General features: G+C 47.2%; 1 protein-coding gene across 3 annotated transcripts in view; it reads left to right on the forward strand.

Moving 5' to 3' along the window:
• The window catches only part of TNS3 (tensin 3), a 1,058,399-nt gene that overhangs the window by 219,854 nt on the left and 822,491 nt on the right, over nt 1-16,054 (forward strand). Inside the window, exon 1 of one of the 3 annotated variants that reach the window (XM_063922696.1) lies at nt 6,173-6,467. The exons of the other annotated variants lie outside the window; for them this stretch is intronic. Within the exon in view, the coding sequence (XP_063778766.1) occupies nt 6,417-6,467 (51 nt within the window). The 5' untranslated portion in view covers nt 6,173-6,416. Of the gene's footprint in view, nt 1-6,172; nt 6,468-16,054 lie in introns of those variants that run through there. 3 annotated transcript variants of the gene reach the window in all.

The following is a 16,054-nucleotide window of genomic DNA, read 5'->3' on the forward strand; positions in this document are numbered from 1 at the left end:
GAGCAGATCCAGAGAGCAAGGAAATGATGTAGGCAACCTTGGACCTTGGCGTAGGAAAGTTATGTGGCAATAACTCAAATTGTATTTCACACTGATTGAGAAACCCGCGACATAATTTAGGACTGCCATCATATTTGCTCGGCACGGGCAGGTGCAGACGTGACATTGGAGCTGATGCAGCCAACACAGAAGAATTTACAGCACTGGCAGGTGCTGAAGTAACAGGTACAGTAGGTGAGAGCACACTGAGCAGAGATTGCTGCAGTGTATCCAGTCGGGAGGACATCCCTTGTAGAAAGTGAAGCATCTGCTGCTGCGCAACCTCTTGACCATCCAGACGGGAGACCAGATTTTGCAAGGCCTCTGACCCCACACTCCGTCCACCATCCGAGTCCATCGATCCTGGACTTACTGTCAGATTGTGTTTGGTCTGTGTCCCCGGAGGGGGCGCTAGTGGGTCAGTGGAGGTAGGAGGAAAGAAACGAGGAGGTTGAATAACGTTTCTGCGCATAAGCGCAAAGGTATTTTATTAAGCAGATGATTTTAACAGTATTGAAGCAGAAATAATAATAACAGATGAAAAGTCAATTGCTCAGTATGATAACTGAAAAGTCTATGGCAGTGAATGGCAAATGAACTTGAGAAATAATATCCGGTAATATATAAACAACAGAATGAATGTTAATGAAATGGTTCTGGCTTGGAAACCAGTGCAGGGTTTTAAAACAGGAAACTTTAGGCAGTAATGGAAATGGCAAACCTTAGCATAAGCAGGAGTCCGACTCACAGTGCAGGTGATGAGGCACTGGCAGCAGCAAGCTGTGTCACAGGTGGAGGAATGAACACACCTGGAGTCAGTCTTCAACTGCAGGCTGAAGCACACAAGGTGGTGATGAGTGTGAAGCCTTATGCAGGTTGCAGGTATTGCTGGGCCTTGAAGTTCCACGGAAGAAATGCAGAATGACCAGGAGTATAAGTTCTAGCAGAGAACCAGGAACTCAGGAGAAGACAGGAACCGATCCTTTCATGTAGGTAGTCAGAATGACACAAAGTCCAGGATGCCTGTGAGGTGAAACTGTAGCCTCCTATATACCCCATGGTGTGCAGGGATTGGATGGAGGAAAGGAAAGTGGGTGCGGCCACGCACCGGATTGGCCGCAGCATACTAGCTTGTTTGGAGACTGTCATGGCGGCGCCCACGCCGCGGCCCAGCGGGGACGCGGCGCGCACACGCCTACTGGCCCAGGAGTACCCCCAGGATCCAGATGATGTCCCATGGCAGGGGCATAGGCGACAGGTGACCGCAGGGAGCCAGGACGGAGTCCGCAGCGGCGGACGGATGCCAGCCTGGTAAGTCGATTCCTGACAACTATGTCTTCAATCTATACTCCCTGACATACTAACAAACACACAAGTAGGTTTTGTCTAGGGACGACATGCTGTTAAGGCGGTATGCACAGCATTGGCTGCGGTGTTATCATCCCAAAACTCCCCTACAAATCAACATATGCTTTTAAGTTTGGAAGCTAATAAGGCGTTCGATATGGTGTTATGGCCACATTTGTTTACTGTTTTAGAAAAAAAGAGGTTTCGAAGCGAGCTTTATCCAATTGATCCACTCACTATATCAGAGGCTGTCCACCTCATTATTGATTAATGGATCTAGGGGCCCACATTTTTATTTGGAGAGGGGCACCCGCCAGGGATGCCCTTTATCTCCCTTGTTATTTAATTTAGCACTAGACCCACTTCTACGTACGCTTCAAGATTCACCTGTCTTTCGGAGGCATTTCATTGGGCACTCACGAGATTAAATTATCAGCGTTTGCCGATGACATTCTCCTCTACATAGCTGACCCCGAGCACTCCCTCCAGCACATTTTTGACACTATTACTCAGTTTGGCTCCATTTCTGGCTTTAGTATCAATATAGACAAATCAAACGCCATGTTACTACATGGTAGTCATATACGTCTTCGATGGATTACTCAGTTTCCGTTACGATGGGCTACCACACATATTCCATATCTGGGGATTCTGGTCCCTTGCAACCCGGCAAACTTATACAGAATTAATGTGAGTCGTGCAATTACTGCCTTGGCTAATGATGTGAAAAGGCGGGAACGTCTTCCACTGTCCTACCTGGGACGGGCCAATTTGATTAAGATGGTAGCTATTCCACGTTTGCTTTATCCGCTGCAAATACTCCCGGTCTTATTGGCCAAATCAGATGTACAACAAATTAACGCACTCTTTCGTTGATTTATCAGGAAAGGAGGTCGAGCCCGCATAGCATTGCGGAAACTCATTCAACCAAAATCTAAATGGGGGAATAAATTTCCCGGATATAGTAAACTATAACTATAACGCTCCTTTGAGGCATTTACGTGATTGGCTGCAGCATAGCTCAATATACACCAACACATCGTTGGACCAAGGCTTCCTTCCTAGTGTAAGCCTAATATGTTTTCTCCACCAGCATGACCAGGAAATGCCTGACTCCATAAAGTTGAATCCCCTTTTATGGACTACTAGGAAAATTTGGCACATACTGCGTCATAATGCAGGTCTAAACCAATACCATTCCCTTCACCTTCCTTTAATTTGCAACCCTGACTTTCTGGATGGCATGGCTGCTCACCCCTTCACTCTGTGGAGATTGGCAGGTATTCACAATTTGCGTTTCTTGGTCTCAATAGAGGATAAACGTCCCCTGCATTAATCAGAAGTATCGTCCCAATAGCCATGATAAGCCCTTATTCATTGGCATTCCTACAAACACGGTTTTACATTACACACGTTCTTACTCACTTTTCGGCTGGTGATTGGAATAGTTAGTTAGACAGCCTTCTGACACTCCCGTTGCCTCAGCACAAGGCCATTTCTATCCATTATACTTACCTGAGAAATATTATTAACCATGCAGAGACAGCGGGAGGAATGTCTAAATGGCTGACTCACTTTCCCACCTTGAACATACCAACACTGGAAAAAGCCCTTTTGTTTTCACGAAAGGTTCTCAAAGCTATTATGTACACTGAACTTTTCCTGAACATTTATCATAATACTTACTTATCCCCCCTTCGGCGTTTCCATATGGGAACTTCCGACACCCATACATGTCCAAAGTGTCATCAAGCAGAAGCGGACAACTACCATTGTCTTTGGGCTTGCCCCATCATTCAGGATTTCTGGCATCTCCTTAGGCGTTACGCTGAAGCTAAACTTGTCACATTTGTGCCCTTTACCCCTGAATGGGCTAATATTAGGTGTTTTTGACCCTACACTCCGAATGACTTTAGAAAGTAAACAATTGCTATTATCCCTTAGCACGGCTGGGAAAAAGACGATCCTTCAGGACTAGATTGTCAACACTCCCCCACAGATTCCCCTATTCTTGTCCAAGCTTCACTTTCTATTTAAAATGGACTGGGTAGAAGCTATTGTGGACAAAGGCAAACAAGTTGAACGCTTCTTTGTTCTCTGGGACTCGTATATACAGTAGCATCCCTTCCACTCACTACGAGACGACAAATTCATTTTAGCCTCAAGAATATCACGTGGTATCTCACGAGGCTTGCAGCTCAGGACCCACCTGTAACTCTGGCCTAATAGGGTGCAATTGTTCAGCGGCCTCCACTGGTATTACCATGCTAGATGATAGAATTAAAATGCATTGAAATGGCTTTTACTGTTTTGTACAAGTAATGTTGCGATTTCCTTATATATGTCAATGTAAACTTCTTTTCGGATATTCTACTTTGATTGTATCTCTGATCAGATTTGTTATGTTGTAATGTCTCAATAAAAATATTATATCAAAAAAATTAAATCAACCTGACAGGTGTCTGTAATCAGGCGTGCCATTACCTAGACTTGACCACACCGAATACCTAGCCTGGATTCTTTCCAATCACACCCGGCTGGTTTATAACCATGCCAGGCATGTTCATGCTGACCCTGTCACACCAAATATTAGAGCTAGATGTTGATTTAATGGCAGGGTCAATGTAATGTTCTATGCAGAGTTGGAGAAGAAGACTATTACATTTTGAAGCCTCACACCCAAACGGTAAAACAAATATATAAACTAAACTTTCAGGAATTATATAACACATAGAAACTGAGTTCTAGTGAAATGGTAGAATTCTTTATAAATCCTTTACACACACAAGCATTCACACTGTGCCTGATTCAGATCTGCTTGGACTGTGCATCGTGCTGGAAGCAGCAGTGATGCACAGATATGGTAATGCAGCTGTAGGCATATGGTATAAGTCAGTGCCGTAACTACACATTTTATCACTGTGTGCAAGAAACGGCATCGCGCCCCCCCCCCCTCATGTAAAATAGGGGCAGTGCGCGCTGTAGGCGTGCGCCAAAAATATAGGGGCGTGGCTTCGTGTGGAAGGGGTCCATTATTCAAATTAGGCAGCACAGTAGCGCCACTACACCAGGTAGAGCCCCTTTTTACACATTACGGCAGACAGAGTCCACCTTTTTACACATTATGGCAGACAGATTCCCCTTATTACACATTACAACAGAGTCCCCTTTTTACACATTACGGCAGACAGAGTCCATCTTTTACACATTACGGCAGCAGCGTCCCCTTTTTTACACATTACGGCAGCCAGCGTCCCCTTTTTTACACATTACGGCAGCCAGCGCCCCCTTTTTTACACATTACGGCAGACAGCGTCCCCTTTTTTACACATTGCGGCAGAGTCCCCTTTTTAAACATTACGACAGATAGATAGAATAGATAGACAGATAGATAGATAGATAGATAGATAGATAGATAGACAGAAAGAATAGATGATACTTACTCTCCCCGCTGGCTCAGGCTCCTCGGTGCATCTGCTCAGCTGCTGGCAGATGCCAGGCAGGGAAGGAGGAGGCTGGCCGCCGATGTGAATGCTGGGATGAGGGAAGTGCATTCTAGCATTCACTGCAGCGGCGGCCAGCCTATGTGGAAGGAGAGGGACAGCTGCAGCAGTGCCGCCACCAATTACAGTGCGCTGCTGCTGCTCCCAAGTCCCCCCCCCCTCCCTCCTCCTCCCCTGCTCCCGGAGCTACTGCTCCTCTCCGCGCACACAAAGGCGGCTTGTAATGAGTCAGTTTGAGTCAGGGCGAATGCGCAAAGTAACAGCCATCAGTACTTTAGATAGATAGATGTAAGTTTATGTATAGCTTGTAGTATATTTGTTAGCTTAGTAATACCCCTTTTCCACCTGAGTACCGAGTCCGAACCGGGATGTTTAACCCGGCTACAACCCGTGTCGGCTCCGCCGTTTCCACTGCACAGGTTATTCCCGGGTCGGATCTGTTTCCACTTAACCCGGGTAAGCTCTGTAAAAGCCTATTGATGTCATAAAAAATTTACTTTTTACTGTCTCATCAAGATGATGTCACCAAAAGGAACAAAAGGGAAGGGTGGGGCCTGCTCACAGCAGTGCAGCAATGGAGACCGATGCAGTAGCTGTGTCTAGCATGGAGTTGCAGACTGTTTGCAGGGTTTTGCTGCTTATATCTGCTACAGACTGCTTGATGCAGCTTCTCTCCTTGTGCTACATACTGCTGAGCTGGCGGAGGAGGGCACAATTCTTTGTGGAGGGGCTAGTTCTCAACGCAATTATTTGAAAAGGAGGAGAGTGCTGATATGCCTGCATGTGCCCAGCGTGTCTCCCAGGGATGACATCATCTTCCTGTGCTCCAGAAGCACCAATCAGTGTCTCAGAGCGTTACTCGGGTCTGAAAACACGGGTAATGTTTCTACTGTACAATTACCCGGGTCATTACCGGTAGCTACCCGGGTAGGATTCCAGGGTCACTAAACCCTTGTTGAGCTGTTTCCACTTACTAAAAACCCGTGTTGATGCGCGCCCCCATGCAAACACACGGGTAAATTTAACTAGTGGAAAAGGGGTATCAGTGAATGGTGTAATCATACTTTGTCTGGTATTATACAGAACAGAGTAGGACCTGTTTTGTTGCATTTGTAATTTTTTAAACAATAGTATAACAGCGAAGTCTTTCCAAATGAAAATCATCCAAATTTAGTTTCCTTGTTATTGTGTCCATACCACTCAGTGATCCAAAAACCCTCCCACTGAGAGAGGAAAGGCTACGTTTCCTCAGCTGGAGACACAGTTTTTGACAAACGTCCTTCTTGTAATCCAGAATCAGAGAGGAACAATGTGGTCGGCCTAGGATCAGATAGAGAAATATGCAGAAATGATTTAAGTACAGCCTGTAACCAATGGGAAGCACAAGCTTAGGTCAGTTTAGTTTCTTACCTTTAATTTGGATAGTTTCATAACCTTAAGGAAGGGGAGAATAGTGCCTACCTGCTTTGATTTACAAGAAAGGGAGACTGCACATGAATAATGTGCTTGAAGGTTTGATAAAGCACTATGGATTACTATACAATATCCTTACAGAAGCAACACGAAATCAGGATTCAGGTATGTGAGCGGTTTGTACCATCAACCAACCTGTATGTTGAAAAAAATGTTTGTTAAACAAAGTTTTCTGCAGTGGACAGCAGAGTCATTCAAAAGCTTTTAATGAAGTAAGATCACTCATACTTGTACTATAATACTGGTATTTATTTATTTATTTATTTATTCATTTATTTGGTTGTTTGTAAGAACTGGTATTGGATAGTAAATGTGATCCAGGACTTAACACACCAATTTCTATTTGTTATGGCAAAATAACAGTTCATGTATCATTATTTTTTCCCTAATCATTGAAATGAATTATTTTATACAAAGAAAGTGTATAGTACAATGATTAGCAATATTGAATGTTATCCTTGTGATGCATACTGTAAATACATGGTGCTAGTGTAAGCCATTGTGTGTGGAGTCACAAAAGCTGTTTCGTAAGATGTGTGGCAACATGTAAACCTACAGAGTAAGGACAAGATAGATTATGAATAAAACAAAAAGAAATAGATGTAAAGTATGTTTCTGCAATTAGTTTACCATAGTCACCATCACTAAGCATAAAGAAGGCACTGTGCAGAATGTAACTGAAGGGATTCCTTCCTGGTGTCTACAATGTGGGATATCAGACATTACTACATATATGCAAAAATTGGGGGAACAGAAAAATGCAATATCAGTTTTCATATGTAATGTAGCCCATAATTCAATCTACATGCACATGGCACAGCCACCGATCACTTAACCAACATGAAAAATGCCCAGCTGCCACTCAGTTGCACCAACTCATCCGCAAGTGGAGCGATGTATATGACTGTGAATAGTAGTTGCTCAAAGATGCATCTGCTCATACTATATGGTAGTGTTAAAAACTGCAAGATCCACTCGCCAAACTGACTTGCCTGCAAATCTGCTCCTAAATGTCTGCAAGAAGGATCTTCCACTACTGTGATGACATCTAATCATCCTGACAATTTAGTCATTTCATCAGTTTACACCCCATTGCCTAACAATGCACTGAAAGCCTATTACCAATTCATTACATATGAAATATAAAAACAAATCCTAAATGTTTGTCAGTAAGACAAGTTCATTTGAGAAAGGATTTGTGGGCAGGTATTCTCTACTGTAAAATGATAATGGACCACTTTCCGTTTTGACGAATTAAAGCTGGGCAGCAGCCCAAACCCGCTATTTATTTGTTGTTGTTTTTTCGGTCATCTAAATCAAATGAAAAAAAAATAATAAACAAATTGGTCACATAACCGCATCCCATTCCAACAGAAGCCATGACTTACATTAAATAATTCTACTGTACAAATATAAAGTATAAGAGCCAAGATATAATGGTGGTCATTCCGAGTTGTTCGCTCGCTAGCTACTTTTAGCAGCAATGCAAACGCAAAGCCGCCGCCCTCTGGGAGTGTATCTTAGCAGAATTGCTAACGAAAGATTAGCAATTCTGCTATTAAGTATTTCCTTGCAGTTTGAGTAGCTCCAGACCTACTCCTAGATTGCGATCACCTCAGTCCGTTTAGTTCCTGGTTCAACGTCACAAACACGCCCAGCGTCCGGCCAGCCACTCCCCCGTTTCTCCAGCCACTCCTGCGTTTTTACCTGGCACGCCTGCGTTTTTTAGCACACTCCCGGAAAATGCTCAGTTACCACCCAGAAACACCCACTTCCTGTCAATCACTCTCCGATCAACAGAGCGACTGAAAAGCTTTGTTCGCCCGTGAGTAAAATAGCATAGTTTTGTGTAAAATTGCTTAGCGCGTGCGCCCTGCGGTGCATACGCATGCGCAGAACTGCCGGATTTTAGCCTATTAGCAATTCTGCTAAAAATAGCAGTGAGCGAACAACTCGGAATGACCACCAATATATTGCAGTGAAATCAGGACAATAGTAGTTCTAAGACGAAGAGTTTACCTTACAAATGTAATTACATTTCCCTTTAATCTTAGAAAACATTCAATCCCACAAACTAAAACCATGATGCACAGTAACTCCGGCAAAAAGATTGCTGTCTGCAATCTTTAGGAATTAAAGTAGGGCACAAACTACCGTATATACTCGAGTATAAATCGACCCGAATATAAGCCGAGGCACCTAATTTCACCCCAAAAAACTGGGAAAACTTATTGACTCGAGTATAAGCCTAGGGTGAGAAATGCAGCTCTAGCCGTACACAGCCCTCATACTGCGAGATATGCCCCCACAGTGCCAGCTATTCCCCCACGGTCAGTGGTGGTTCTTGCCACGGGCAAACGGTACTTTTGCCCGGGGTTCCGCCTTCCGGAGGGCGCCGGCGCCATCCGGAGGGCGCCGCACCAGGGCAAGATCCGCCACTGTGCCCCCCGCAGTGCCCTGCTGTGCCCCCCCGCTTTGAAGGGAACCAGACGCGTAGCGTCTAGTTTCCCTTCATTGAGAGGACCTTAGTTGTGCGGTGCGCGATGACGTCATCGCACAGCAAAGGTCCTCTCCATGAAGGGAAACTAGACGCTACGGTCTAGTTTCCCTTCGTGTAGAGGACCTTTGCTGTGCGATGCGCGATGACGTCATCGCGCACCACACAGCATAGTGGCACAGACACTAGGGGTCATAATTGACCTCTAGTGTCTATGCTGTTCTATGGGAGAGACGTAATAACGTCTCTCCCATAGATCGAAGAGAAGAGAGAGGGGAGAAGAGCGGTGCCGCCGGCGGAGGTGGTCTGGATCAGGAACGGGGATGGTAAGTATTCTTTTTATTTATTTATTTATTTTCTTGCAGCGTCGTGACCACGCCCCCAATTGAAGCCACGCCTCCATATTTTGCCCGGGGCGCCACAACTCTTAGAACCGGCCCTGCCCACGGTGTCAGATATGCCCTCATAGTGCCAGATATGCCCCCCAGTGCCAGATATGCCCCCACAGTGCTAGATATGCCCCCATGGTGCCAGATATTTGCCCTCATAGTGCCAGATATGCCCCCACATTGCCAGATAGACATATTCCCCCACGGTGCCAGATATGCCCCCACAGTGCTACATATGCCCCCACAGTGCCAGATATGCTCTCATAGTGCCAGATATGCCCTCATAGTGCCAGATATGCCCCCACAGTGCCAGATATGCCCCCACAGTGCCAGATATGCCCTCATACTGCCATACTGCCAAATATTCCCCCACGGTGCCAGATATGCCCCCACAGTGCTACATATGCCCCCACAGTGCCAGATATGCCCTCATAGTGCCAGATATGCCCCCACAGTGCCAGATATGCACCCATACTGCCAGATATTCCCCCACAGTGCCAGATATGCCCCCACAGTGCTACATATGCCCCCACAGTACCAGATATTCCTTCATAGTGCCAGATATGGCCTGCCCCTAGCCCCCCCCGCCGCCACCTGTCTCTACTCACCATTATCCGGCTATGTGTAAATGAATGACGGGGCAGCGGAGTGCGGGCAGCAGCAGGCGGTGTGGGCAAAGGTGGCCGGCCTTTGGACATAAGGGAAAGTCTGCAGCGGCTGAGGAGGCGGGCGGCGCGGCGGTGCTTCAGCTAGCAGGGAGAGGGAGATGGATGGCTGCAGCAGCGTCACTGGTTGATGCACCAATTACAGTGCGCTGCTGCGGCTCCCGTGTCCCCATCCCTCCTCCTCCTTCCCTCTTGGCTGCTCCCTACGCTCTGCTCCGGAGCATCACTCGAGTATAAGCCGAGGGGGGGCTTTTTCAGCACAAAAAATGTGCTGAAAAACTCGGCTTATACTCGAGTATATACGGTAATAACATTTCTGTAAAAAATCACTGGTTCCTTTAAAAAGAGTTACAATAAAAACAACATTCAAGTTCTTATTTTTCTTGTATTGCTCTCATCCTCTTCTGCAAGTGTGCGAGCAGGGTAAGCACATAGGGCGCAGCGCCCTGTAATGGCACCCTGCAGCAAGTAGAGCTATTGCAGAGCTGCCGGGAGTGTCCATGGGTCGTTCCTCTTCTGCAAGTGTGCGAGCAGGGTAAGCACACAGGGCGCAGCGCCCTGTAATGGCACCTTGCAGCAAGTAGAGCTATTGCAGAGCTGCCGGGAGTGTCCATGGGTCGTTCCTCTTCTGCAAGTGTGCGAGCAGGTGAAGCACACATGGCGCAGCGCCCTGTAATGGCACCTTGCAGCAAGAAGAGCTATTGCAGAGCTGCCGGGAGTGTCCATGGGTCGTTCCTCTTCTGCAAGTGTGCGAGCAGGGTAAGCACACAGGGCGCAGCGCCCTGTAATGGCACCTTGCAGCAAGTAGAGCTATTTCAGAGCTGCCGGGAGTGTCCATGGGTCGTTCCTCTTCTGCAAGTGTGCGAGCAGGGTAAGCATACAGGGAGCAGCGCCCTGTAATGGCACCTTGCAGCAAGTAGAGCTATTTCAGAGCTGCCGGGAGTGTTCATGGGTTGTTCTGGGCAGGCACCCTGCAGCCTGCCCTGTAGAGTATTGCTCTACTTCCCAGAGGGGACAGGGCCAGCTTGTAATGTCTCCTTCTAGTCTGTAGATATTACTATTGCATTTATTGTACATAAAATGAAAACAAGGAATGTTTTTTAGGAATGTTTTGGTAGCTTTGAGTTTGAATGAAGTTTGACACACATACTCTTGTTTTAATCAATAGCTAATAGCTCTATAGACTACAACATGTACTGTACAGTATATCAACCCAGGAATTCAGCAACACCCAAAAGCAATCAAATGCATATATGATATTTATTTGTGTCAAGCAATCATCATTAGCATGTACTTGCACCACTCTACAGCAACCATAAAAAATATGCTTGATAATATTCTTGCCTGGACCCAGGCTCCAATAAGAGCCCATCTAGGCCAAGTGCTGGAAGCAGATTGTGCGGGGTCTATGGCCCTCATTCCGAGTTGTTCGCTCGATGACGTTTTACGCAGCGCAGCGATCAAGTGAAAAAGCGGCAATTCTGCGCATGCGCATGGTACGCATCGCACATGCGCTAAGTACTTTCACACAAAACTTTGTAGTTTTACCCAAGCTCGAGCGACGCTTTTCAGTCGCTCGAGTGTTCGTAGTATGATTGACAGGAAGAGGGTGTTTCTGGGCGGCAACTCAGCGTTTTCAGGGAGTGTACTAAAAAATGCAGGCGTGCCAGGCAAAAACACAGGAGTGGCTGGAGAAACAGGGGAGTGGCTGGCCGAACGCAGGGCGTGTTTGTGACGCCAAACCAGGAACTAAACAGACTGCAGTCATCGCAAGATAGGAGTAAGTCTGGAGCTACTCAGAAACGGCATGACATTTTTCACGTGCAGTTCTGCTAATCTTTCGTTCGCACTTCTGCTAAACTAAGATACACTCCCAGAGGGCGGCGGCCTAGCGTGTGCACTGCTGCTAAAATCAGCTAGCGAGCGATCAATATCGGAATGAGGGCCTATGTACTGAACTAAGCCTTTGAGAGAGATAAATTAGATGGAGATAAAGTACCAAACAATCAGCTCCTTACTTGCCATGTTACAGGCTGTGTTTGAAAAATGAAAGTTAGGAGCTAGTTGGCTAGTACTTTATCTCTGTTCACTTAATATCTCTACAAAGCATAGTACTTGGGGGGGGGGGGTCATTCCGAGTTGTTCGCTCGCTAGCAGTTTTTAGCAGCCGTGCAAATGCTATGCCGCCTCCCACTGGGAGTGTATTTTAGCTTTGCAGAAGTGCGAACGAAAGGATCGCACAGCGGCGGCAAATAATTTTTGTGCAGTTTTAGAGTAGCTCAATACCTACTCAGCGCTTGCGATGACTTCAGACTATTCAGTTCCTGTTTTGACGTCACAAACACGCCTTGCGTTCGCCCAGCCATGCCTGCGTTTTTTCCTGGCACGCCTGAGTTTTTTCTAACACTCCCTGAAAATGGTCAGTTGACACCCAGAAATGCCCACTTCATGTCAATCACTCTGCGGTCTGCATTGCGACTGAAAAGCTTCGCTAGACCCTGTGTGAAACTACATCTGCCGTTGTAAAAGTACGTCGTGTGTGCGCATTGCGCCGCATATGCATGCGCAGAAGTGCAGTTTTTTTGCCTCATCTCTGCACAACGAACGAATGCAGCTAGCGATCAACTCGGAATGACCCCCATAGACCCCTCTTGTGCTTACAATATCACTCTGTTTTCTGATTTAGCTCTAGAGCGTATGTGTGAGTAGGAGGTGATGGAGAGAATTTCCCATACAGCAGCCCATAGGCTACTATAGGCGTTATTTAGTAACAATGCTATAATCAGCAATACATTTAACAACAAGTAACAAGTAACAGCAAATAACAATGCAGAGTGCAAATCTGCACAAAAAGCAGGGCATACAGGGGGTCATTCCGACCCGTTCGCACGCATCGGTTCTTCGCTCTGGTGCGAACAGGTCGGAACTGCGGCTGCATGGTGGCCGCATTGCGCATGCACGTCGTTGCCTAGTGACAGACGTCGCCTGGCAACGATGCCAGGACCAATGAAAGCGATCGCAGGCGCGATCGCAAGAAGATTGAAAGCGGGAAGGAAGATCGGGGCGTCTATTCACCGTTTCCCGGGCGTGGTAAGGCGAACGCAGGAGTGTCCAGGTGTTTGGAGGGCGGATGTCTGACGTCACAGCCGGGACCTTCATCATTGGATCTGTCGCACTGGGTATGTAGCTGCAGGGCTAGTCTTGTTTTACTTGAAACTTTTTTAGCATAGCAGGGCTGCACAAGCGATCGCAGCCCTGCTATGCTAAAATACACTCCCCCATAGGCGGCGTCAGGTTGATAGCATGAGCAGCAAAAAGTTGCTACGTGCGATCAACTCGGAATGATCCCTCTAAGCAGTAATCAGCTATCGCCCTTCTCAGGGGCGGATTGGCCCACCAGGACACCATGACAGATTCCGATGGGCTGGTCCCATATCCCCTTCGGCCAGGCCTATTCACACTAAGGCTGGGCTAGCTCACACTGCTTTCAGTACTTGCGGTTTATTGGACCGCAATCCGGAAGTTAGGCTAGCGAGCACTTCCGGGTGCCGCTAGCCATGAAAACTGGTGAAGCTGTTCTACCAACGAGCGACCTGGAGAAAGTTAACAAGCCCAGCAGCATCCTCTCCCTGGCCCCAGCCAAAGGTCTCTTCAATGAGCCTGGGCCCGGGAGCAGCAGCATAGCGATGGTCGGAGCCGGGTTCACTATACCCGCTGCCACCTTAGCTCCCGCACTCTCACTGAACTGGCCAGAGCGGCGATTGAGCGCTGAAGGGGACCTGGCAGAGAGGTTTTTTTAAATTACATTAATTTCATTATCATGGTGTACGGGTTAGGGCGTCCTCGGTCACAGTGTATGGTTTGGAGACTGGACAGGAGCAGGATGTACCTTGTTCTCAGGATGCCAGCTGATCAGGCAGCACTCACAGCCAGCCCTGGGACAATCTCTTATGCAAAGTCCTTCAGCCCTATAGCTGCCCAATGTCTGTCCATGATGATGCGCCTATTTATGTAATGCAGTGGCTACGTATGTAGGGGGTCATTCCGAGTTGATCCCTCGCTAGCTACTTTTTGCAGCCGTGCGAACGCATAGTTGCCGCCCACAGGGGAGTGTATTTTAGCTTTGCAAGTGTGCGAACGCCTGTGCAGCCGAGCAATACAAAAACAGTTTGTGCAGTAGGTCTGAACTTACTCATCCGCTGCGATCACTTCAACCGGTCCGGTCCCGGAATTGACGTCAGACACCTGCCCTGCAAACGCTTGGACATGCCTGCGTTTTTCCAAGCACTCCCTGAAAACGGTCAGTTGACACCCATAACCGCTTTCTTCCTGTCAATCTTCTTGCGTGCATGCGCAGTAGTGACCTGATCACTGCGCTGCGAAAAACGGCAGCGTGCGATCAGGTCGGAATGACCCCCGTGCTATTTGTGTAATGAGGTGCTATACGTGTAATGTGGTGCTATACGTGTAATGTGGTGCTATATGCAGTGGTATATGTGTAGTGCGGTGCTATACGTGTAATGTGGTGCTATTCGTGTTATGTGGTGCTATTTGTGTAGTGCGGTGCTATACATGTACTGCAGTGCTATACGTGTAATGTGGTGTTATTCGCGTAATGTGGTTCTATTCGTGTAATGTGGTAGTATTCCTGTAATAATGTGGTGGCTATGTATGTAATCAGGGGCGGATTGGCCACTGGTCCCCTGTGTCTGTTTCACTACTTGTGTGTGCGCCATACTTACCGACTTTTTGGCTGCTCTCTCCGGGAGAGAGCAGCCAGGTCGGCTCAACAGGGGGCGGGGCAGTGATGTGATGAGCAGAGGGGGGCGGGCCAGAGGCGGAACGGGAGCGTGATGGAGGTGGGGCAGGGGCGTGGCTGATGTATTGCATCATTTAAGCCTCACCCCCCCCTCCTGTGTAATGCCACTATTACCGGCATTATACTGCAGAAGGCGTGGCTATGATGACGCGATTCAACAAGTATCGCGTCATCGACTGCCTGGACCGCCCACTTTACCCGCTAAGTGAGCGGCCGGGCAGGGGGGACCCCAGATTACGGGAGACTTGCCTGCTGTTCCGGAATGCCGGAAGGGTCACCGGATTTTCGGGAGCCTCCCGGCCATTCTGGGAGAGTTGGCAAGCATGGTGTGCTCCCTCCCTGTACTGTGCTGTATAGTGTGTGCTCCCCCTCCCTGTACTGTGCTATATGTAGTGTGTGCTCCCCCTCCTTGTACTTTGAAACATAAGGTTAAAAAAAAGGGGTTTGTAGAATGAAAAATCAATAAAATCAGAAGTAGATTAAAGGCATTACAGCAGTGTCAGTAGACACTGAAACTAAGTGGACATATCAGTCCTTATATATTCAGATGTACGCGTAGGTATCTGGTAACGGGTCGTCCCAAGTAGAGAAAAAATTCTTACTGGCACTGTGTGTGGGCGTGGCCATGTGTCACAAGGGGCGTGGCCAATGCAAATAGGTGCGTGTCAACGTGACACGCTCCATTTCTCTTCACTCTGAGAACATTCATTTCCATTCCATATTCACCTTACCTTTATGGTAGTTTCTCACAATGGCGAACCTCTGAAGAAATGTATCCTCCCTGGTGAGACAGCGTCTTTAGTCGGTATTCACTATTCATGTAGGAAATCACATGGTCTTGCAAATGCCTGTTTGTGTAGGAATATAACCAAAGTCATTGTCATAGAACAGAGATTCAACCAGATTCATGCCACCTGACCTACCCCCTGCGTCTCTCAGCTACACCATTATCTTCCTCCCTGGGGGTCTCAGCCACACCGTCATCTCACCCCAGTGTCTCTCGGCCACACCATCATCTTCCGCCTGCATCTCTCAGCCTGCCCCCTTTAATTCTATGTCTCTCAGACTGTCCCCCACTCACTCAGAGTCTCTCAGCTTGATCCCCCCTCCTTCACTGTGTCTCTCAGCCTATTTCACTCTATTATTTTATTATTATTTATTAGCAGTTTCTTATATAGTGCAGCATATTCCGTTGCGCTTTACAATTAGAACAACAGTTATAGAACAAAAATGGGCAAAGACAGACAGAGATGTAGGAAGGCCCTGCTCACAAGCTTATAATCTATAGGGAAATATTCATTGATACACAAGCATAGATGCTA

This window comes from Pseudophryne corroboree, chromosome 5 (genome assembly GCF_028390025.1).
Source record: "Pseudophryne corroboree isolate aPseCor3 chromosome 5, aPseCor3.hap2, whole genome shotgun sequence".
Taxonomy (NCBI): Eukaryota; Metazoa; Chordata; class Amphibia; order Anura; family Myobatrachidae; genus Pseudophryne; species Pseudophryne corroboree.